At 47.4% G+C, this 22,663-nt stretch overlaps 1 protein-coding gene and 1 pseudogene across 3 annotated transcripts in view; both read right to left on the bottom strand.

Moving 5' to 3' along the window:
- Positions 1–3,366, bottom strand: part of SMS (spermine synthase) — a gene marked incomplete at its 5' end in the record, with an annotated part of 55,065 nt that extends 51,699 nt beyond the window's left edge. The window contains one exon of one of the 2 annotated variants that reach the window (XM_079727724.1): positions 3,303–3,366. In XM_079727724.1, coding sequence (XP_079583850.1) covers positions 3,303–3,351 — 49 coding nt within the window. The remainder of the gene's footprint in view (positions 1–3,302) is intronic. The other variant, XM_079727723.1, reaches the window with a different exon arrangement.
- Positions 3,367–3,418: 52 nt separating this feature from the next.
- Positions 3,419–20,581, bottom strand: LOC307069581 (centrin-2-like; annotated as a pseudogene). Its single transcript has 4 exons — positions 20,556–20,581; positions 17,286–17,754; positions 4,053–4,143; positions 3,419–3,589 (listed from the first exon to the last, which is right to left on the bottom strand). The product of its transcript is annotated as a centrin-2-like (transcript).
- Between the last annotated feature and the right edge of the window lie 2,082 nt (positions 20,582–22,663).

Here is a 22,663-nt window from a genome sequence, read left to right as displayed (position 1 = left end):
GATACCTACAGACAGCAAGGGCGACATGCCTCCCCCCAAACTCAAGTGATGGGGGGATATAATAAGAATCAGGGTCCTCTTACTCCCAAAACAGTTCTGTAGGGACTCAAGATCTAATACAGATGCATACATACATGTCCCCTTAGGATCTCTTTCTAGAATGTTCACCTTGTCATCAAAACCTTCTCATCTTTGAAAACAAAAAACAAAAAACTTTCTCATCTTGAAGATCAACAATCTGGGAATTAAGAGTAACTGGCCAGGGCCCTGGTGGCGCAGTAGTTGAGAGTCCGCCTGCCGATGCAGGGGACACGGGTTCGTGCCCCGGGCCGGGAAGATCCCACATGCCGCGGAGCGGCTGGGCCTGTGAGCCATGGCCGCTGAGCCTGCACGTCCGGAGTCTGTGCTCCGCAACGGGAGAGGCCACAACAGTGAGAGGCCCGCGTACCGCAAAAAAAAAAAAAAAAAGAGTAACTGGCGGGCTTCCGTGGTGGCGCAGTGGTTGAGAGTCCGCCTGCCGGTGCAGGGGACACGGGTTCGGGACACGGGTTCGTGCCCCGGTCCGGGAGGATCCCACATGCCACGGAGCCGCTGGGCCCGTGAGCCATGGCCGCTGGGCCTGCGCGTCCGGAGCGCTCCGCAACGGGAGAGGCCACAACAGTGAGAGGCCCGCGTACCGAAAAAAAAAAAAAAAGGGCTTCCCTGGTGGTGCAGTGGTTAAGAATCCGCCTGCCAATGCAGGGGACAAGGGTTCGAGCCCTGGTCCGGGAAGATCCCACATGCTGCAGAGCAACAGAGCCGGTGCTCCGCAACACGAGAAGCCACCGCAATGAGAAGCCCGCGCACCGCAACTAGAGAAAGCCTGCTCGCAGCAATGAACACCCAACACAGCCAAAAGTAAAATAAATAAATTTATTAAAAAAAAAAAGAATCCGCCTGCCAATGCAGGGGACATGCGTTCGATCCCTGGTCCGGGAGGATCCCATATGCCACCGTGCGCCACAACTACTGAAGCCCGAGCGCCTAGAGCCCGTGCTCCGCAACAAGAGAAGCCACCGCAATGAGAAGCACGCGCACCTCAACTAGAGCCCGTGCTCCGCAACAAGAGAAGCCACCGCAATGAGAAGCACGCGCACCTCAACGAAGAGTAGCCGCCGCTCACCGCAACTAGAGAAAGCCTGCGCGCAGCAACGAAGACCCAACGCAGACAACAACAAAAAAAGAGTAACTGACTGGGAATTCTCAATCATTTTTTACTTTCTCTTCACACGACTAAATTATTTAGATGCCACTTCCACACCTCGGCAACTTCGAACCCGCCAGCTTCTCCTGCTCCCTTCCAAACTGCACGTCCATGGTTCTCTCTCCCTCTCTAGCCGGTGCCTGCCCAAAATGTTCTAGTTCTCTCACTTTTTCTTCATACAATTAAGGGAAGGTTTTCCCCGCTTCTACAACAGAACACAGAAGTCCATTGGGAGCAATCATTTCAACAGACAACACCTGAATTTAGCTGAAAGCTATTTAAGGCTTCAGGCAAGGACACTCAGGCTGAGGGAAGGGCAGGAATCTTCCGGCCTCATCGTTACGCTCCTTAGAGCCTGGAAAACCCACACTCAATAAGCACAGGTGAGCGCTCACACAAGACTGCCACCAGAAACTCAACTCAGCAGCTGAGTGGCTTTGAACCACTATTTCTTCCTCAAGCCTCACCCTCCCAGTGAAACTGGCAGGCTAATTACTCAAGAAAACCTTTTACAGCTCCAATCACCATTTCGTCTCCTGATTCTCCCCAGCCGCCTCCCTTCCCTCCAGCCTCACCTAAGAAAGGAGGGAACTAAGAAATGCTTTTTCTCCTAGTCACTTCCCCACCACCCAAATACGCTGATATTACTTCACAACCTTGTACCGTTTTCCAGCAACTCCATTAACATTAAAAGCCCTGGGGGATGGGGGTGCCCAACGACGTGCGCCCTATCCTTCCCCCTTTTTACCACAGGGAAGAAGCATCTCAGACAGGTTGAGAAATAAAGCCAAAGTCACAAGCAGAGCCAATCAACACAGGACACAAAACTACTAGGTCTTGTCCAAATCCCTAAGGTCCTTTTTTTCCCCCTCATCTTATGCCTTCGGAAGTCCTTTAAACTGGGGGAGAAAATGCAAAGTGAGTACTCAGAAGTTTAAAAAAAGGGGCAGGGGAGAAAGAAAGTGTGAAAGTAATGTTTTCAATGGTAACAGAAAAGGTGGCTCCAGCCAATTGGAGGAAGACAGTGAAAAAGCAAGACTTGTGTGAGACGCTCCAAGTGGGACAAACCGGAAGCGCAGATTCAAGTCTGCGGCACTCACAGGTTTAAAAGCCACCAGAGGGACTTCCCTGGCGGTCCAGGGGTTAAGACTCCGCACTCCCAATGCAGGGGGCACGGGTTCGATCCCTGGTCGGGAAACTAAGATCCCGCATGCCGCTGGGCCCGGCAAAAAAAAAAAAAAAAAAAAAAAAAAATCCATCAGAAGAAAGACCAGCAGTCCTACCCCTCCCCCCCCCCCCTCTTAGACGCACCCAGGAAAAAAGAATACAAAATACCCTTCCTCTCCACAATTTCTGCAGTCGGTCCGGACTTTCCCAGCCCTCTGTTCTGGCCGGCTCGCAGTCTTCCGAGCCTCCCCGATTCGGAGACTTATAGTTCCCGCGCTGGGACTTCACCCCCCACCCCCCCAATAATAATATAATCATCGTTTCCTTTTCCCGTGCCCCGTCCCTTTCCGGGGGATCTGTCTCCTACGCAGTCGGCTGAGAATTCTGCGAGCGCGGCGCGGTCCTGCCCCAGCCCCGGCTCGCACGAGGGGAGCCCCCACCCCCGGGGGAATTTACCCGCCTCGGGGAACGGGGAAAGGTCCCGCGGGCGGGCCCCTCGCAGGCCCCCCGCCCCAGGGGGGGCCGCGGCCACCCGGACTCTTCCTCCCGCGCCCAAGGCGCGAGGGGACCCCTGGCGGGGGCGGCCGAGCCCGCGAAGGGCGCGGGTGGGCGACCCGGGCCCCGGAGGGCGGCCCGGTCGGGGTCGAGGAGGGAGCCGGCGCGGCCCCCCCGGGCCCCTCGCTGCCGCCGGGACGGAGCGCGGCGGGAGCAGGAGCGCTGCCTCCACGCGGGCGCCGGTGCAAGCGACAGGCCGGTTGACGACAGCGCCGGGGCTGGGACCGCGCCGCCGTCCGCATTGTTCGGCCCGCGGCGCGCGCCCCGCCCGGCCCCGCCGGCCCCAGCCCGCCCGGCGGCGGGAGCGACGGGGCAGGTGGCGGGCGCGCGCCCTCACCTTTGGCGCCGAGCATGAAGTCAAGGGTGCTGTGCCGTGCTGCTGCCATAGTGAGGCGAGGCCCTGGGCCATGCCTGGGGGAGGCGGCCGGGGAGACTGGGGGGCCGCGCGGCGTGTCAGGCTGCGGCCGGCGGGGAGTGCGCCGCGCCGGGGAGGCTGAGGGTAGGAGGTAGGAGGGACCGCGGGGAGCCACCCGGGGCGCGGGGGCGGGGTCGGGCCCGCCTCCGGGAGGGAGGAAGCGAGGACGCCCGCAGCCCCGAACTCCGAGCGCAGGGTGTGAGGCCGCGCTAAGGCAACGGTGGAAACGTGGGCGCCGTGCTCCCCGGCGTGCGTCACCAATGGCCGCGCCCCGCGCCGAGGATCTGGCGGGCGCTCCCGCCATCCGTTAGGTCACCTTAGGTTTAAACCACGCAGCACGACTTCCGGGGGGCCCACCCTCTGCACTTCCCCCAGACCGGCCCCCCGAGCCCAGGCCCCTCTGATTTCCTGACCAAGCCAAGAAAATAAAATGCTGGGATCCACCCTGGAGTCTAAAAGTACTGCCGCCTTTTCCTTAACTCTTCAAATGCTACAATTTAATCTATTAGCATTGTCATTTACATTATCTATAGCCAGGGCCGGCTCTGCGTTTCGGCACAGAACAGAAAGCTCCTGGGTATTCAAGTTAGTTGCCTACGTTTTTGCGAAAAATGGGAATGGGGAAGAAGCAAGTGAGAGGAAAACGTTGTTAATGTTGACTTGAGAAATTACAGCTTCTAGAGTTGCTCGTCCACCACTGATGTCTACATTCGTGGCAGTGAACCTTTTCGCTGTGAGCTTGTCTTTGACTTCGGGGTTGTAGCTAGTGATCAACAAGATGCGACAAAGGAGAGAACATCAGTGTCTGGCCACTAAAGCCCTCTTTATGACACTGACAGTATCACTGGGCAAATGCCTCCATCACATCCCATCAGTCCTCTGTGCCTCTCTAGGCGTTCCCAGGCTCCTCAGGAATTGCTGTAATGGCTGGACAAAGTCTAGATCAGTGAACTCTTGTACCTCCATAAGCGCAGGAGGAACCTAGATATTAAGCTTAATCTCTCCTGCAAACAGTCCCTAGTGGCTGTTTTGCTGAGTCCTTCACCTTTCCACAGGAATTGGGCAGTGTCTTCACAAGTGTCCTTTAACAGACCATCCTGTTAAGAACCGGGGCCCCTTTTCAGCCCCCACATTAATTTTCTCCAGCCCAGGCCACCTGTTTGTTGCCCTGCATGTTTTCCTTTCTTCTGTGGATCCCAGGGTCCTCAATTTCCATAGCTCTTCTGCTATCTCAGCCTTCAGTCTCTATTCTTCAGACTGCAGCTCTTGCTTGCTTCCTGGGATGCTCTCCAGTTCTGGACATTCCTCCGGAGTCAGGTCCCCGGGAACCCAGTTGTCCTTGTCTGCCACATTGCAGGGGCAGCAAGGCTCCACAGGCCTCCTCAGGCTCAGAACAGCCCTGCACTTGCTTTAACATTCTGCTCTCGCTGTCTTGAAATTGTGAATGATTTTTGAACAAGGGGCTCCGTGTTTTCATTTTGTACTGGGCCTGCAAATTATGTAGCCGGTCCTGCTCAGCAGCTTGTGTCCTCCAGGGCAGGTGGCAGTGGCCAGCCATAGTGCCCCACCTTGCTTCTGCAGGTGCAAAATAGATGGAGATAAAAGTCCCTGAGATACTCTGCTATTAACTAATCAGAAAGCCACAACAAAACCCTAACGCTTCATAATGTTAGCATAGCATCAGAGATAAATGGGCCTTGAAATGGAGCCGGCATTGTTGGGTAATTTTAAGCATGTTCACAGTGCCTGTATTACCTACCAATGACACAATCGTGGCGAGACTGTTACAGGTAGGACATGGACAGGTATCAAGGGCTTGAGGCCTTTTTAAATACCTCCAACTGGGCTGTGAGTATCTGTTTGGATTCTGGACCGTGTTCTCTTTGCCTGGGTTTTATCACCTAGGCCCCTGGCTTCAAGGCCTGTTAGAGGATGAGTAATCACTTTGTTTGTGGAAACTGCTTGTGTTAGAGTTGAACAGTGTATCCTGTGCAACTGTTATCACATTAGAGAATTCAGCAACTTATTCTGCAATAAAAAAGCAGGAGAGACTTACCCAATGCCAGCCTGCATTTCCTCATCAACAAAATCTTGGCAATGGTGAAAATGTAGATATCATGGATTAATGTCTTCTTGCCTGCCCTCGTCTGCTCTTGGCCCAGAGGAGGCCTGAGACAGAGAAAAGCACTACCTGGCATCCAGCAGGAGCTGGCCAGGTGCCCTCCTGTTGAACATAAACAATTCCCCAGAACCCTGACGTCAGACAAGGCCACTCTGTGACCAGGATGGGACGGAACAAAAACAAGACCACTCCGTAATCATGTCAAAACACGGACCACGGGGCTTCCCTGGTGGCGCAGTGGTTGAGAGTCCGCCTGCCGATGCAGGGGACACGGGTTCGTGCCCCGGTCCGGGAAGATCCCACATGCCGCGGAGCGGCTGGGCCCGTGAGCCATGGCCGCTGAGACTGCGCGTCCGTAGCCTGTGCTCCGCAACGGGAGAGGCCACAACAGTGAGAGGCCCGCGTACCGGACAAAAAAAAAAAAAAAAACACGGACCACGGCTTCCCTGGTGGCACAGTGGTTGAGAGTCCGCCTGCCGATGCAGGGGACGCGGGTTTGTGCCCCAGTCCGGGAGGATCCCACATGCCGCGGAGCGGCTGGGCCCGTGAGCCATGGCCACTGAGCCTGCGCGTCCGGAGCCTGTGCTCCGCAACGGGAGAGGCCACAACAGTGAGAGGCCCGCGTACCGCAAAAAAAAAAAACAAAAAAAAAAACACGGACAAAACAGGAACTTGTCCAAACCACCAAAGTCACCCCATCGTCCCTGGGTCCTGGCTCCTAGGAGTGACTGCTGCTTCTTCACCAATCCCAGCCTCTGTCTGGTCTTCCCCGCTTCTCGGGTGAGAACACTAAGACGCCTGATCAGGACTCACCCCTGCTTCCTGACAGCATTCAATCCAGAGCGACACCCAGCTTCCTTAAACGCTCCCCAAAGCACCAGACACAGGCCCCACTGCTACGAGTGGTCCTTCCTGACCCCCTCTCGCTGTGATGCCCCGCGGGTCCCCATGGCACACGGCTGTTCCATTGCAGGTGCTCCTCATGGTGGGGGGGGAGTGGCTGGAGGGCGGTGAAAATAAGCTGAAGTCAATACTTAGAGCGGAAAAGTGACCTCTTAGCAAAATCCTACTCGATGTTAGATATTACTCTTATCTAAAACTCACATTCACATGGACCCATCTGCTTATTGGCAGTCAGGCCAACTTGGCACATCTGCAACCGTTTTTAAAAACTCAGAGAAAGCGCCACACTACCCTGCACAGTTAGCAACAATAACTACCTCCTGGGAAGAAGAGAATGGAAAAGAAAAGATTTCTGTTAAAAAGGAGAAGACAGTGGCCGTGGCAGGGAAGTTGGGGTGCTATCTGGAAACTTCCCCAGCTGGAAGAACACACAGGCCATTCTATTGGGCTGCAGTCCAAACCTCTCTTACGAAGAGAGGTGGGGGGGAGGCAGGGGTGAGCACTACCCAGTAGCCGTTTGTTCTACTGTTTTGTTTTTTGCTTTTTCACCAGTTCACTTGGGACCCTAGGAGACATTCTGCCTCCCTGCCCCCTGTGTGCAGCTGTGGTGAAATCACTTCCTCTCTTAAAAAAAAAAAAAAAAAAAAAAAAAAAGAACTGGTCTTAGCTGTTTGTTAGGGTTACAATGTCTGACAGATATCTGGATCACTCCCCCACCATTTCTCAGATGAATGTGGGCCTGGCCTAGCTAGTTAAACGCGACTTAAATTTCTGATTAAAAAGAGCGTATAACCGAGAGGGGCCTGGAATCTTTGATACAATGCTTCTCAACTTTGGCTGCACACTGGAATCACCTAGGGAGCTTTAAAAGATATTGCTGCTGCCTGGGCCCGGACTCGGGTGCAGCTCAGGCATTGGATTCTTAAAATAAATATATAAAAACCCAGGAGATTCCAGTGCAAAGTGAAGAGTGCCGCTGCCAAACCCCAAAGCAGTGTGAACCCCAATAGATAAAGCCATGAGGCTGGCTCTGATACAAGTAAATAAATACATTTTAAAAGCGAGAAAATAACAAGTGTTGGCGAGGATGTGGAGGAATTTCTGGTGGGAATGTCAAATAGTGCAGCCACTGTGGAAAACAGTTTGGTAGTTCCTCAAAACGTTAAACAGTTACCATGCAACCCAGCAATTCCCCTCTTGGGTGTATACCCAAGAGAATGGAAAACAGGTGTTCAAATAAAAACTTGTACACAAATGTTTATGGCAGCACTATTTACAATGCCAAAAGGTGGAAACAACCAAATTTCCATCAACAGATGAATGGATAAACAAAATATTTTCAGCCACAAAAAGGAATGAAGTACTGATACATGGCGTAACATAGGTGAACCTCGAAAACATTATGCTAAGTGGAAGAAGCTAGTCACAAGAGGACAAATACTGTATGATTCCACTAGAAATGTCCAGAATAGGTAAATCCATAGAGACAGAAATCGGGTTAGTGCTTGCCAGGGGCTGGGAGGAGGGAAGTGAAGTGACTGCTTAATGGGTACAGGGTTTCCTATTGCGGGGGATGAAAATGTCTTGGAATTACATAGTTACCCCAAATTGTAAATGTACTAAATGCCGGTGAATTTTTCACTATAAAATGGCTACTTCCATGTTATGTACATTTTACCTCAATTTAAAAAAAAAAAAGACATGTAGCCAAACCAAGTTTGTAAGGTAAAGCTGTATAGAAAGTTTTATTAAGTGAACTTCATCACCTATAGCAAATTCCGAGTAAATGCCTGATGGGGTGGACTTGAAGTGAGATGTTTGCAAAAAGGAGCAGAATTGAAGGAGGCTGTGAAACCAGCCTCATGGTTGAGGTTTTCCCAGAAAGAAGCATTCTTCAGCCTCTCAGCCTCGAATGCTAACTTATTTAATCCTTACAATAGCCCTCAGAGGTAGGTGCAATTATCCCCATTTTACAAATGGATTAACTGAGGCACAAAGAGGTTAGGTAGCTAGAAAGTGCTGGGGCCAGGACTCAAACCCAGGCAGGTGGCTCCAGAGTCTGGCTAGTTGCCCCTTCATGGTGCTGCCTCTGATTGCCCTGCCTGTTGCCTCAAAGTGTCCCCACTTTTCTTATAACTCCCCAACCCCGAGGTGTGTGAGTCTGCCCACCTCCCACCAGCAGGCGCCCCCTCCCCATCACGGAGTGTGTGATTGGAGAGGGTGTCCTGCCCCCCTCCTCTCTGGAGCCATCGCTTATCTCCACCAATTTCTGGGCTGAACCCCTACCCAATCTCTTACTAGCTGTGTGACAGTGAATAGGTTCACCGACCTCTCTGTGCCTCTTTCCCCTCTCTGTAAAATGGAGCTAATAACAGTAGAGATATTGTGAGGATTAAATGAATAACTATATGACAAGCGTAGAGGGCAGTATCTGACACATGACAAGTATTCAATAAATGGCTATGCTGATGAGGATGTTTGATATTATTACTAAGGCACACCCTACCCTGGGCACTGAGCTCCTTCAGGACTCTTGACTTTTCATCCTTGGTTCCCAGTGCTTAGCACTGTGCCTGGCACACAGCAGGCACTCCATATCTGTGTCCTTTGAAATGAACTGAGGAATAGAGCATCATGCTCAACACCCCAAAGGACCCCAGGCAGAGACCCAGTCCTCAGGAGTCCTATGTCGTGAAAGGGAGATGATGGTGACAGCCAACCCACTCTGTTCCCCACTCTGGACTTCCCCACTCTCCTCCCAGTCATTCAACTCGTACAGTTGGCCCTCCGAATCCGTGGGTTCCGCATCTTAGATTCAACCAACCTCAGATTGAAAATATTAAAAAAACAAATTCCAGGGCTTCCCTGGTGGCGCAGTGGTTGAGAGTCCGCCTGCCGATGCAGGGGACACGGGTTCGTGCCCCGGTCCAGGAGGATCCCGCGTGCCGCGGAGCGGCTGAGCCCGTGAGCCATGGCCGCTGAGCCTGCGCATCCGGAGCCTGTGCTCCGCAACGGGAGAGACCACAACAGTGAGAGGCCCGCGTACCGCAAAAAAAAAAAAAAAAAAAAAAAAAAAAAAAAAAAATTCCAGAAAGTCCCTAAAAACAAAACTTAAATTTGCCTCTGTCTGGCAACTATTTACATAGCATATACATTGTATTTATAACTATTTACATAGTATTTACATTGTATTAGTCTGGCAACTATTTACATAGCATATACATTGTATTTATAACTATTTACATAGTATTTACATTGTATTAGTCTGGCAACTATTTACATAGCATATACATTGTATTTATAACTATTTACATAGTATTTACATTATATTAGTCTGGCAACTATTTACATAGCATATACATTGTATTTATAACTATTTACATAGTATTTACATTATATTAGTCTGGCAACTATTTACATAGCATATACATTGTATTTATAACTATTTACATAGTATTTACATTATATTGGGTATTATAAGTAAACGAGGAAATTCCCTGGCGGTTAATACTCCGCGCGTTAGATCCCTAGTTGGGGAACTAAGATCCTACAAGCCTTGGGGCACGCCCCCCCCAAAAAGTAACTGAGAGACGGTTTTAAGTATACTAGAGGGTATGCCCAGGTTGGTTAAATGGAAATACTAGGCCATTTTATATAAGGGACTTGAGCATCCTCAGATTTTGCTGAGGCGGGGGGCGGGGGGGGGGGTGTCCTGGAACGAATCCTCTACAGATACCGGGGCAAACTGTATTCCTGACCCCCAGGGTGCCAGGCAGTTCACAGCCCATTCAGAACCTCCTTAAGAGTTTGTTGGTAGAACACTCTGGATGATTATTTAAGAAAAGTAAATGACAAAATAGGTTTTCCGCAAGACATTTCAAGCCAGCACCCCGAGTGCCAGTCATAATCCTCATTTGTGTCCCCGCTGACCCTTTTAGAATTAGCATGTAGAACACAAGAGGATGAGAAGTCGATTCCTATTATTACCCTGCAGCCACTTTCCTCACCCTTGCAGAATCGCAGTGCCCTGAGATATGTCCGCACACCGCCTGCCCCACCAAAGGGTTCCTCCAGTTTGAGAAAGCCTGACTTAGAGGGAAGACTGGCAGCCTGAGGCTCCATCACTCAGCCCAGAGAAGACACACTGGTCCAGCCTTTCTTAGGAAAATCTCCTCTTGAGACTCTTTACAAAGCCCACATTGCTCCAAGTAAAATGCTGTCCAACCCATTCTACTTTCTTCTTTCCTCTCATTTCCAACAAAGAATGGCGCATTAGGGGGAGGGGAGACTGAAGTGTTGTAAGGCATTACCTAAGCGCCTATGTTCAAATAATGACACAATCAAAATTGTTACCAAAGCAAATAATAGAATAGAGCATGTTTTGGTCCCAAAAGTAATGCCCTGGCTTCTCATCCGAAGGCAGCATTTCCTACAGCTATACTCAACGATGTGACTAAATTCTCAACTGTTAGTGCTAGTTAAATATATACTTTTCTGTTGTAAAACAACTATACTTCAATTAAAAAATTATGATATATATATATAAATATTTTTTTAATTTAATTTAATTTTTTTTCTGTAACATTGATTCCTTACTTCCTCAGTCTCTAGAGAGGCAGCCTGCAGAATGGTTAGGATCAGGGGGGCCTGGATCCTAATTCTGATTCTCCCATTTCCTTGCAGGTGACCTTTGGCAAATGATCTAATTTTTCTAACTTTCTTTATCTGTGAAGGAAGTAACACTACAGCACCTCTTTCACACGATTGTTCTGAGAATTAAATAAATTAATAGAAGTATAGCACTTCAACAGTGCCTGGCACATAGAACACACCATGGAACGATTCGTTATTATTATTAGTGAGTTAAGACTTATGTTTAACTGGTAGTTTCCTTTGCCCCAGTCCAAATGGTGAGTACCTGGGGTTTACAGGGCAACTCCCATTTCAATTAACATTTCCCTAGAGTAGAGCTAAAAGATTTCCAAAGCCCACAGAGGGTCCACTTGTCTTAAATGTATTTGATACAACTCAACAGTCAGAGGTAGTCCCAAAAGCTGATTGCAGTGGGGTTGGATATGAGCCGCCATTTTACAGCCCTTTCACCTGCCGGACACTTGGGTCTTTGTCCTCACCTGAAACACCTCCTTTCTCCAGTGGAAAAGGCCGCACATGAGCACTGAAGGCCCAGCTCAGGTGCCACTCCTGACCCAGGCAGAGCTGATTGCTCGTTTCCTTGCTCACCTGTGTTCCCACAGCACAGCAGTCAGCTCCCCAGTGAAGAACTTTCCACCTTACATTAGTGGCAGCATGCTAGTGCCCCTCCAACTGGACCTAGTTTCTCTCCAGCCAACACTTCTTCCCTAATGGGACAAAAATCCAGAAAGTTTGAGGGACCAGCTCAAGTTTACATGCTTCTTAGTGAAATGAAGGCTCAGGGACCAGGACTGTAAGCAGATAGGATAGGGAGTCCCCAGAGAAAGAGAACCAGGCATGGCTTTCTTGACATAAGAGAAACCATTTTTGGCCTAAGCCATTTTCTGATCTAAGCCTGGCCACAATGCTTGCCCTTGAACAGGTCTCAGTAATTAATGATTTTAAGGGAAGTGAGGGAATGCAGGAACAAAGGAAAAACAGTCAAGAAACAATAGTTCAGAGATAAAACAGAGTCCTAGTTCCTCCTCAAGGGATATACATAACAATCTGATACATATCTTTGAGTTCTTCAGGAACTAAGACCCCCACCCAGATGGAGGATGGAATGAGGATGTTAATCTTTTCTGACCCTTAAGACTTCGATCAACTACAGCTTGGACCCTGTCAACCTTTACCCCAATTCTATGCTATAGTCTCCTCTGCCCAAACCCCTTCACAAATATGCATGTATCCTTAGCTTAAAACTTCCCCAGTTTTGGTGTTTGGGGAGACACTGCTTTGGGAAAGGTCCTCAGTGTTCTCCTTACTTGATGCAAGTAGTTAATCCTTCTTTCTCCCAACCAATCTGTTGTAGGAAAGGGACCCCTTCCAGGGCCTGAGAGTGGGCTCTTGTCTAACACTCGGAAATGAATTGTCCAAGGAGACACACGTGCTGACAAAGCAAGAGACTTTATTGGGAAGGGGCACCGGGGCAGAGAGCAACAGGGTAAGGGAACCCAGGAGAACTGCTCTGCTACGTGGCTCGCAGCCTCAGGTTTTATGGTAATGGGGTTAGTTTCCTGATTGTCTCTGGCCAATCCCTCTGACTCGGGGTCCTTCCTGGTGGCGTGTGCATCACTCAGCAAGATGGATTCCAGCGAGAAGGATTCTGGGAGGTTGGTAGGACATATGGACTGGTGTCTCCTCTCTCCTTTTGACCTTTCCCAAATTCTTCTGGTTGGTGGTAGCTTGTTACTTCCGCATTCCTTACCAGGACCTCCTGTTGTAAGAGAACTCATGCAAGTGGTTACTATGGTGCCTGGCTAGGGCGGGTGGTTTCAGTCAGTGGTTCCCCTAACAATTCCCCCCAAGAGACTTCATACTCAAATACTTCTTGGGAATTGGGGCAGAGTTCTCTTTCTTCTGTAACTACTTCCTGATGAGAGTGGGCGTAGTCCTGCCTAGTGGAATAGAAGTCTTCCTCCACCTGATTTTTTTTTTTTTATGGTTCTTTCTTTATTTATTTTTAACATTTTTTTATTAGTTTCTGCTTTATAACAAAGTGAATCAGTCATACATATACATCTGTTCCCACATCCCTTCCCTCATGCATCTCCCTCCCTCCCACCCTCCCCATCCCACCCCTCCAGGCGGTCACAAAGCACCGAGCTGTGCTCTGCGGCTGCTTCCCACTATCTACCTACCTTACGTTTGGTAGTGTATATATGTCCATGCCTCTCTTTCGCTTTGTCACAGCTTACCCTTCCCCCTCCCCATATCCTCAAGTCCATTCTCAAGTAGGTCTGTGTCTTTATTCCCGTTTTACCCCTAGGTTCTTCATGACTCTCCACCTGATTGATTGATTGATCTGCATTGGGTCTTCGTTGCTGCATGCGGGCTTTCTCTAGTTGTGGTAAGTGGGGGCTACTGTTTGTTGCGGTGCACAGGCTTCTCATTGCCGTGGCTTCTCTTGTTGTGGAACACGGGCTCTAGATGTATGGGCTTCAGTAGTTTCAGGACACAGGCTCAGTAGTTATGGCATGCGGGCTCTAGGGTGCACAGACTTCAGTAGTTGTGGCTCGTGGGCTCTAGAGCACAGGCTCAGTAGTTGTGGCGCACGGGCTTAGCTACTCCGCGGCATGTGGGATCTTCCTGGATCAGGGATCGAACCCGTGTCTCCTGCATTGGCAGGCGGATTCTTAAGCACTGCGCCACCAGGGAAGTCCCACTCTCTCCACCTGATTTAAATCGAGGTATTCTGTGCCCCAAATCAGCATTCACCCTCGTAGTAACAACAGTTTAGCCTGAAACTGTTGGACCCTATCAGAGATGAACCTTGTTAGCAGTTGAAATAGACAAGGGCCAAACAGGAGGCCGAACAGGATGGTCATTTCTGGGCCCAGAAAAGGAAGGCAAAATTTGGGGTGAGGGCTGCAGTGTCTGTGACTTTTTTCTGATTGGTTGGTAGTGAGGTAACAGGGCGGTGCTCCAGGAGTCTTGTGCTCAGCCTGAAGTTACCATCCTTCACCTGGGTGGGGGCCTTAGTTCCTGCAGAAGAACTCAGAGAGATTGTTATGCATACTCCTTGAGGAGGAACCAGGACCCTGCCCCAAGGCCATACCATCACTTGCCTGCTCCTCCCCTGTTTCTATATCCCCACCATTCCCTGATTAGCAACTGTTTGAATCTGCTCTTTGGAATTCAGGGAAGGTCAAGGAGGCTGAATGAAGCCTATTCCTACAAACAAGAAATAGGGGGCACAGAAAGGATTTGTATTCCAGAGCCCAACAGAGTCCTGCTCAGTTTCAATTCAGGGAACTGGGGTACGACAGCTCTGGCCACTCCCTGCTAAAAGGGGGACTAGTCCTGCCTCAATTTGGAAAATAGACACCGAGTTGGAAATATTCCTGAGTTCCAAGTCCTGGATCTGAGTCTTGTATGATTAAAATCTCAATCCCTGCGTGCTGTAGAGCCTGCATGCCACAACTACTGAGCCCAAGTACTGCAACTACTGAAGCCCACGCACCTAGAGCCCGAGCTCCACAAGAGAAACCACCGCACTAAGAAGCCTGCGCACCGCAACAAAGAGTAGCCCCTGCTCGTCACAACTAGAGAAAGCCCATGCGCAGCAATGAAGATCCAAAACAGCCAAAAATAAATTTAAAAAAAAAAAATTAAAATCTCAATCCCTTGGTCCGCCATTTTGGTGTAATAGACCCAATTAGAAGTAGTTGGGGACTTCCCTGTTGGTGCAGTGGTTATGAATCTGCCTGCCAGTGCAGGGGATGTGGGTTCAAGCCCTGGTTCAGGAAGGTCCCACGTGCCGCAGAGCAACTAAGCCCGTGCGCCACACTACTGAGCCTGTGCTCTAGAGCCCGTGAGCCACAACTACTGAGCCCACGTTGCACAACTACTGAAGCCCATGCACCTAGAGCCCGTGCTCCACAACAAGAGAAGCCACCGCAATGAGAAGCCCGCACGCCGCAACAAAGACCCAACGCAGACATAAATAAATAAATTAATTTACTTACTAAAAAAATAATATAGCTAGCAGTATGAGTAAGCTCACAAGTAAGAACTTAAGTCAAGAATTTCCATTAGGTGCGGCCCAGTATATCCCAGGTTTTCTTAGTCTGTTCTGTACCAATCCTTATCTTTAAGGGAAATAATATATTGGCACTGTCCATAAGGCACCCAGCCCAGTTTCCTAGTGTTACTAGGCCGGTTATCTCTAGTATGATTTAATTGTCCCCAAATAAAGTTGCCTTTAAATTTAAATGACCATAGCCTGGTGTTAACCTCCCTGTTGCAGATCATGGAGCATGTGAGCTTCGTCCAAAGACAGATTACTGAGTTAAGCTTCAGAAACAAACTTAAAGTGTCCTTTTAATAATTCAATTAAAACTTTACACATTAAGTCTGATTAATTGATAAAAGGCTTCCCCGGACCAGGAAAGCAAAGCCAAGGGCTTGTCACAGATTTAGGTGAATTCCTCTCTTTTTAAGGTCCACAAAAATACCTTCTGATTCCTGCACCTGTTAGGAGGTGGCCTTTCTAATTTATCTGATAAAGCTGCTAGGAACCCAAGAGTTTCCAATCTCTGGAGGGGTCAGGTAGAGAGAAAAGAGAAATGTTTCAATTCTGCTTACAAAGGTGTAATTTACCAAATTGCTATAAGTCATAATTAGTTTGAGGGGAAGGGTTTCTTTGTATCTGGAAAACACAAATTAACAGCTAGTAATGTTTCAGATAGAAACATAAACATTACAACTATATTCACCGGTCCATTCAGTAACTAATCCTCTTAAACTTTTGATGAAGCATCAGGTTTCCTTAAGATTCTTTAACTTCTTACCCAGTTCCCCAGGATAATTTGAGATTTATCAGAGTACAACAACTGTCTATAAATGACAGAAAGGCTTAAAAAGTCACAGTTAAACATCTGATCACAATGTAATTGACAAAAGAAACTTACTGCTGTGACATGCAACATTTTAAAATAACTAGAATTATGACTGGCAACATTTTACCAGGCCACACTAGATTTTTAGGAATTCCATGTAATTTCTAGGATAATAACATCCATACAGTATATATATATACTTTTTTCAAAATAAGAAAGGCTTTATTTGAAGACAAAACAAATAGCACACACACACACATTCAAATGCAAGTAAGAGAGTTCACTGGGTTTTATAAAAGAGAAAGCTGCACTCAGGCACCAATTAAAATTGGAACCATTGAAGAGATGCCCCCTGCTTGTGGTGACACAGGTACAACATGTGCTTGTGAAGAAGTTGTTCTGCGGTGGCATAAATGTGGGAATGTGCGACAAAGTGATACAAGGCAGAACAGCAGGTGGGCAAAAGCTTGAAGACCCTTTTCTCCACTCTAACGTGCTCTCGTTCTGCCCTGGGGAATTAAAGCAGTCAGCGGGTCACCTTACAAAGAACCTCAATTTCAAAGAACACTTTCAAAAGGTGAAAATAGATTCAGAGTTATTATTAAAGTCATACAGAGAGGTCAGTGGGGGAAAAATAATTTACGTTCTCAAAAACCAGGCTTGGGCTTCCCTGGTGGCGCAGTGGTTGAGAGTCCACCTGCCGATGCAGGGGACACGGGTTCGTGCCCCGGTCCGGGAAGATCCCACATGCCGCAGAGTGGCTGGGCCCGTGAGCCATGGCCGCTGAGCCTGCGCGTCCGGAGCCTGTGCTCCACAACGAGAGAGGCCACAACAGTGAGAGGCCCGCCTACGGCAGAAAAACAAAACAAAACAAAACAAACAAACAAAAACAAACAAACAAAAAAAACACCAGGCTTCACACAACAGCAGGCATGAAATCGAGTTCCATGTGCTTGTGGTATAAAAGATGACACTGATCTTGGTCTTCCCTGGTGGCTCAGTGGTTAAGAATCCACCTGCCAATGCAAGGGACACGGGTTCGAGCCCTGGTCCGGGAAGATCCCACATGCCGCGGAGCAACTAAGCCCGTGCGCCACAACTACTGAGCCTGAGCTCTAGAGCCCGCAAGCCACAACGACTGAGCCCGTGTGCCACAACTACTGAAGACTGCACACCTAGAGCCCATGCTCCGCAACAAGAGAAGCCATGACAGTGAGAAGCCCGCACACCGCAACAAATAGTAGTCCCCGCTCACTGCAAATAGAGAAAGCCTGCGCACAGCAACGAAGACCCAACACAACCAAAAATAAAAATTAATTAATTAATTTAAAAAAACGATGACACTGATCTGAATAAAGGCTGGTCTTCTTCATGATACACAGGAACTCTTGCTCCTCGACTTCTCCATCTCCATTACTCTCAGCCTCAGCAATCATTTCCTGTCCCTACTCATCAGTGAGGTTTTCACCCAACTCCTTGGCCACACATTTTAGAGTTTTGAACGATATCTTCCCAGTTTCATCATCATTAAGAGCTTCAAAGTTTTCAGGATTTCTTCTCTGGTATCTTTCTCAGACATTTTCTGACTCATCACAGTCAAAAAGTAGCTACAGTTCATTTTTCCTGTCCCTTCCTTATCAATTTCACTTATCATTTTCTTATCTCTTCTTTCTTGGGTTCAAAGCCCAGTGCCCTCACTGCCACCTTAAGTTCCTTAACATCAATTGTCCCAGTTCCCTCAGCATCAAAGAGATCAAAAGCTTCTCGAATTTCCTGTTTCTGCTCTTCAGTAAGCTCCGGTTTAGGACTCATCCTTTTTCACTGAGCAGTTGATGCCATGTTTGTCTTCTTAAGGTTAGAGGTCATCGCAGATGGACTCCACTTCCCGTTCCATACAGTATATTTTTTAAAAAGTTTATCACTCATGTAATAATGCTCTCCATGTATTGTAATTTTAACATACTGATGAAATATTTCTCTGTGAGATGCTTCATGGGTCTTCTAAAGCATCTCGAACTTAGGTGGAGGTCAAAAGAACTGTAATTAAAATTTGATATTTGGAAAGTTTGTCAGAAAAATATCAAAAGGGTTTAGAACACTCAGTCAGATAGGATCACAGGTCACTGTGAAACAATAGTTATTCACTTAGCCAAAGTAACAATAAAAGATTTCAAATGCAAATACAGAACAGATCGCTTAAAAGGTAAAGAAACTTAAAATCTGTTATCAAAGGCAGTTCAACATTTTAAGAAAACTTGTTCTCTTAACAGAGAGAAAAGCCAAATTCAAGTTTTGTACCAGCTTACTTTTAAAATTCATTTAATCAATTAAATTTATTCTAAACTTAGCCAGTCCTGACCATGCACAAAACTCCTTCCTCAGGGTCCACTTCCCACAAATCTTCCATCACTTTCTGTATCCATCACTTTTTCTTCCATCCAGAAACAACCAGCTCTCAGTCAGACTTACTTTCTTTTCACTAATAAAATGCAATTCTATTCCTCATACCTATTTTTTTTTTGAAAGCAGAGGGAGTTTTATTTTATTTATGTATTTATGTATTTATTTATTTATTTTTGGCTGCGTTGGGTCTTTGTTGCTGTGTGCAGGCTTTCTTTAGTTACAGCGAGCAGGGGCTACTCTTCATTGCAGTTCATGGGTGTCTCATTGCAGTGGCTTCTCTTGTTGCAGAGCACAGGCTCTAGGCACGCAGGCCTCAGTAGTTGTGGCTCATGGGCTCTAGAGTGCAGGCTCAGTAGTTGTGGCACACAGGCTCAGTTGCTCTGTGGCATGTAGGATCTTCCCGGACCAGGGATCGAACCTGTGTCCCCTGCACTGGCAGGCAGATTCTTAACCACTGCGCCACCATGGAAGTCCCACGTTTGCTTTCTTATAGGGAACATCTCAAGGTGGCACCAAACCTATTCATTAATAGTCCTAAATATCTTTAGTTTCTCTGTTTAGTAATTGATGTCTCAGTATCTTATTTTATTTGGGAATGACACAGCTGTTCAACAAACTTCCATCATTTAACTTAACACAACGGTAAAATTTCACATTATCAAATATCTGGAAAGATCATCCTCAAGTAGACATTTCTAAAACATAATTATTCCTAAAAAGTTCATCTAAAAGCTCTTATCTCACTTGCATTTAACACACTTATAAAAATTTCATCATACCAAGTTATTTTTCTTGCTGAAAAATTTGCAACAGATATAATAATGGCTTATTTGACTTCTATTAAACCCAAGTACAATAAAGGTATTATATTTGACGTTGATGACTCTAAAGACATGTCTATATTAATTAGATCAACAAACTTAAACATTAATACCAGGTATTAATTTAATACTGAATATTTCCCAGTTCACATGAACCTAAAATTAATTCTGGCCAGTTACCTTCTGTGTTTTTTTGAGAATTTATATAAGTGCTTAATTTCCTTTAATCCAATTAAGTAGAGCTCACTTACAAATTAATTTTGTTAATACCACCCAAAGGTAAAAACAAAGATAATGCACACATAAACATATAGACAGATACAACCAGAGGTCTCATAGCCTCATTTCTAAACTCAGTCATGAATCAGGTATTACAACATAAAACTCACTAGCTTATAAATAACAGTTGGAATAAGTAAAATTTAAAAGTCTTCTTACCTTTTTTTTCCCCTCAGTCTCAGCAATTAGAGATGGTCTAGATAAGATAAGTGATCCTGAGAGCCCTGGTCTCAAGGCACAGGGAGAGAAAGTCAAGTTCTCCTAGTAGGACTTGTTCCCTCAGGGTCAGAATTCTGAAAAGACGTTTTATCAAGCTTGCTTTTACTAACTATACATGCAGAAAGAACCAGTTTTGGAATTTTCAAGAGTTTTACCTAGACCAACTTTCTCTGGAGTCTAAATAATATGGTGGCCACACAATGTTGTAGTAAAATATCTCTTTCTTAGTTATAGGTTCATAGATAAAATCTTTCCAGTCAGACAGAATTTGCCCAAGAGGGCTTCACAGGGGAACAGAACTAGAATTTCCCATTTCACAAGGCAGAATGGCCATCACAAATCACAACACAGAACACAAAGCATAAAACACACACAGGCTCGGCCATCCTAATCAGTCACTCCCTTAAATACAAGATTGCAGTCTCTCAGAAAACTTCCTGCGGAGACACAGAACTTCAGATCCGAGTACTGACAGAGTAAAAGGAAATATCTCGGGTCTTCGGAGATTTCAAAGGGAGAAAAAGAGGTTGAAAGAAGAGGGGAAGGAGGGGGATAAAAGGGAGATGGCCTTACGGATATCTTCTGCCACCTGCAGATGCCCAGGTGTTACCGGACTTTTCCCTGAGCTTCCAGGAAGGGAGGATGGGAACTTGGCCCTACCAGAAACCAGAAACCAGAAACCAGATACCACATACCACATACCAGACCAGAATTTGAGTTCTCTGCCCACTGGAGGTGATCAGGCTCCGACCCTCAGATTAGGCTGAGGCCCTTCAACTAGACCCCTGCGTCCAGGACCAGGACAGAAGAAAAAAAGGTAGGATAGGAGGGGTTGAAAAGAGGAAGGGAAGAGGGAAGGGGAAAGAGATCAATAAGGTCTCTTGTTCCTTACCTGGTCAGGGCACTCTGGCCAGTCATCTGTGTCAGAAGGAGACCAGGGACAAAAGGGTCCCGGTTGCGGCCTCTGGGTCTGGTCTGTCGGCAGGCGAGCTGGTCCTTGAGTACCCCGAGTGGCCAGGATGTCAGTCGTAGCGAAGAAGAGGCCCACCAGAGTCACCATTTGCTGCAGGAAGGGGGACCCCTTCCAGGGCCCGAGAGTGGGCTCTTGTCTAACACTTGAAAATGAATTGTCCGAGGAGACACACGTGCTGACAAAGCAAGAGACTTTATTGGGAAGGGGCACCGGGGCAGAGAGCAACAGGGTAAGGGAACCCAGGAGAACTGCTCTGCTTCGTGGCTTGCAGTCTCGGGTTTTATGGTAATGGGGTTAGTTTCCTGATTGTCTCTGGCCAATCACTCTGACTCAGGGTCCTTCCTGGTGGCGTGTGCATCACTCAGCCAAGATGGATTCCAGCGAGAAGGATTCTGGGAGGTTGGTAGGACATATAGACTGGTTTCTCCTCTCTCCTTTTGACCTTTCCCAAATTCTCCCGGTTGGTAGTAGCTTGTCAGTTCCACGTTCCTTAACAGGACCTCCTGTTGTAAGAGAACTTATGCAAGTGGTTACTATCCGGCCTGGCTAGGGTGGGTGGCTTCAGTCAGTGGTTCCCCTAATAGATCTTTGGCTTGGTTGTGTCTTTTGACTTGACACCCACCAAGAGATGAACCCAGTGTTTGGGTAACAGAACCCTGGTGCCCCAGTTCCCAGGCCAGGGCTCTTTTCTTTAAACTACATCGTCCTTATGTGCAGCTTCCATTATTGAATGTCCACTATGGGCCACAGTATTTGTAAAGTACTGTGAGTTCTTTACATATGTCATTTCTAATCCTCCCAATCCAGCAAGCTTCATTCCTTGTATAAAGACATAGACACTGAGGCCAATTGCGGGCGTCAGTCTGACTCCAAAGTCAGGAGACTTCTAGTCTATCATGTGGTCGCTCAGTACTGGAAATGAGAGCAGAAAAGAGCACTGAATGGTTCATTTAAAACACACTCATTCTACATGCAGACAATTGTTGCTTTAAGGGAAGGGTAGAAGAAAAGGAGAGATTACATTTTGGCATGCAAAGGCAAAACAGTAAATATTCTTTTTTCCTGTTCCTGGATCCTACTGCAGCTTCTTCAAAGCAAGTGAATGTATGCATGTTGACACAGCTCTTATTTTAAAATCTTCTTTGGCTCAGTTTTCAGCTTCTTCTTTCAACCAGTCCCATGACTCCCCTCTGTCAGGCTCAGGCTCTGAGAATCTGCCTAAAATCATTATGCAGCAGTTACTGTTAAGATCCACTCTGCAAAAATAATTCAATTCTCTCCACTTCTTCTGGTTTTAGAGTATATTACCTGGCATGGCGCCATGTTAATCATAAAGGTCTTGCACTTTCAGTATACTTTAATATTAATATTTAAAAAATAGGTTCATTCTATCAGAAAGTTTATCCTTTTTTCTTAATTATTTACAAGTATATAGTTTTCTCATTTTTGTCTGAAATAGTACATTTTTTTTGCCCCGCCCCCACCCCTGCCCATGCCTGCCACGTCTAAGTACATTTTGCTTTAACCTAAGTATACCGAGACTTGCCTGGTGACGCAGTGGTTAAGAATCTGCTTGCCAATGCAGGGGACACGGGTTTGAGCCCTGGTCCGGGAAGATCCCACATGCTGCGGGGCAACTAAGCCCATGAGCCACAACTACTGAGCCTGCGCTCTAGAGCCCGCGAGCCACAACTACTGAAGCCTGTGCGCCTAGAGCCTGTGCTCTGCAACAAGAGAGGCCACCGCAATGAGAAGCCCACGCACCGCAATGAAGAGTAGCCCCCGCTCACCGCAACTAGAGAAAGCCTGCGCACAGCAACAAAGACCCAACACAGCCATAAATAAATAAATAAATAAATAAATCTAAGTATACCTGTTGACGTTAAAACTCCACAAGTATAAATGAATAGATAGGGAATTCCACGGTGGTCCAGTGGTTAGGACTCTGCACTCTCACTGCCAAACCCTGGTCCAGGAATTATAAAAATTCCACAAGCCGCAAGACATGGCCAGAAAAAAAATGGATA

This window comes from Hyperoodon ampullatus (genome assembly GCF_949752795.1).
Source record: "Hyperoodon ampullatus genome assembly, chromosome: X".
Classification (NCBI taxonomy): Eukaryota; Metazoa; Chordata; class Mammalia; order Artiodactyla; family Ziphiidae; genus Hyperoodon; species Hyperoodon ampullatus.
This window is presented reverse-complemented; position numbering and strand designations above follow the sequence as displayed.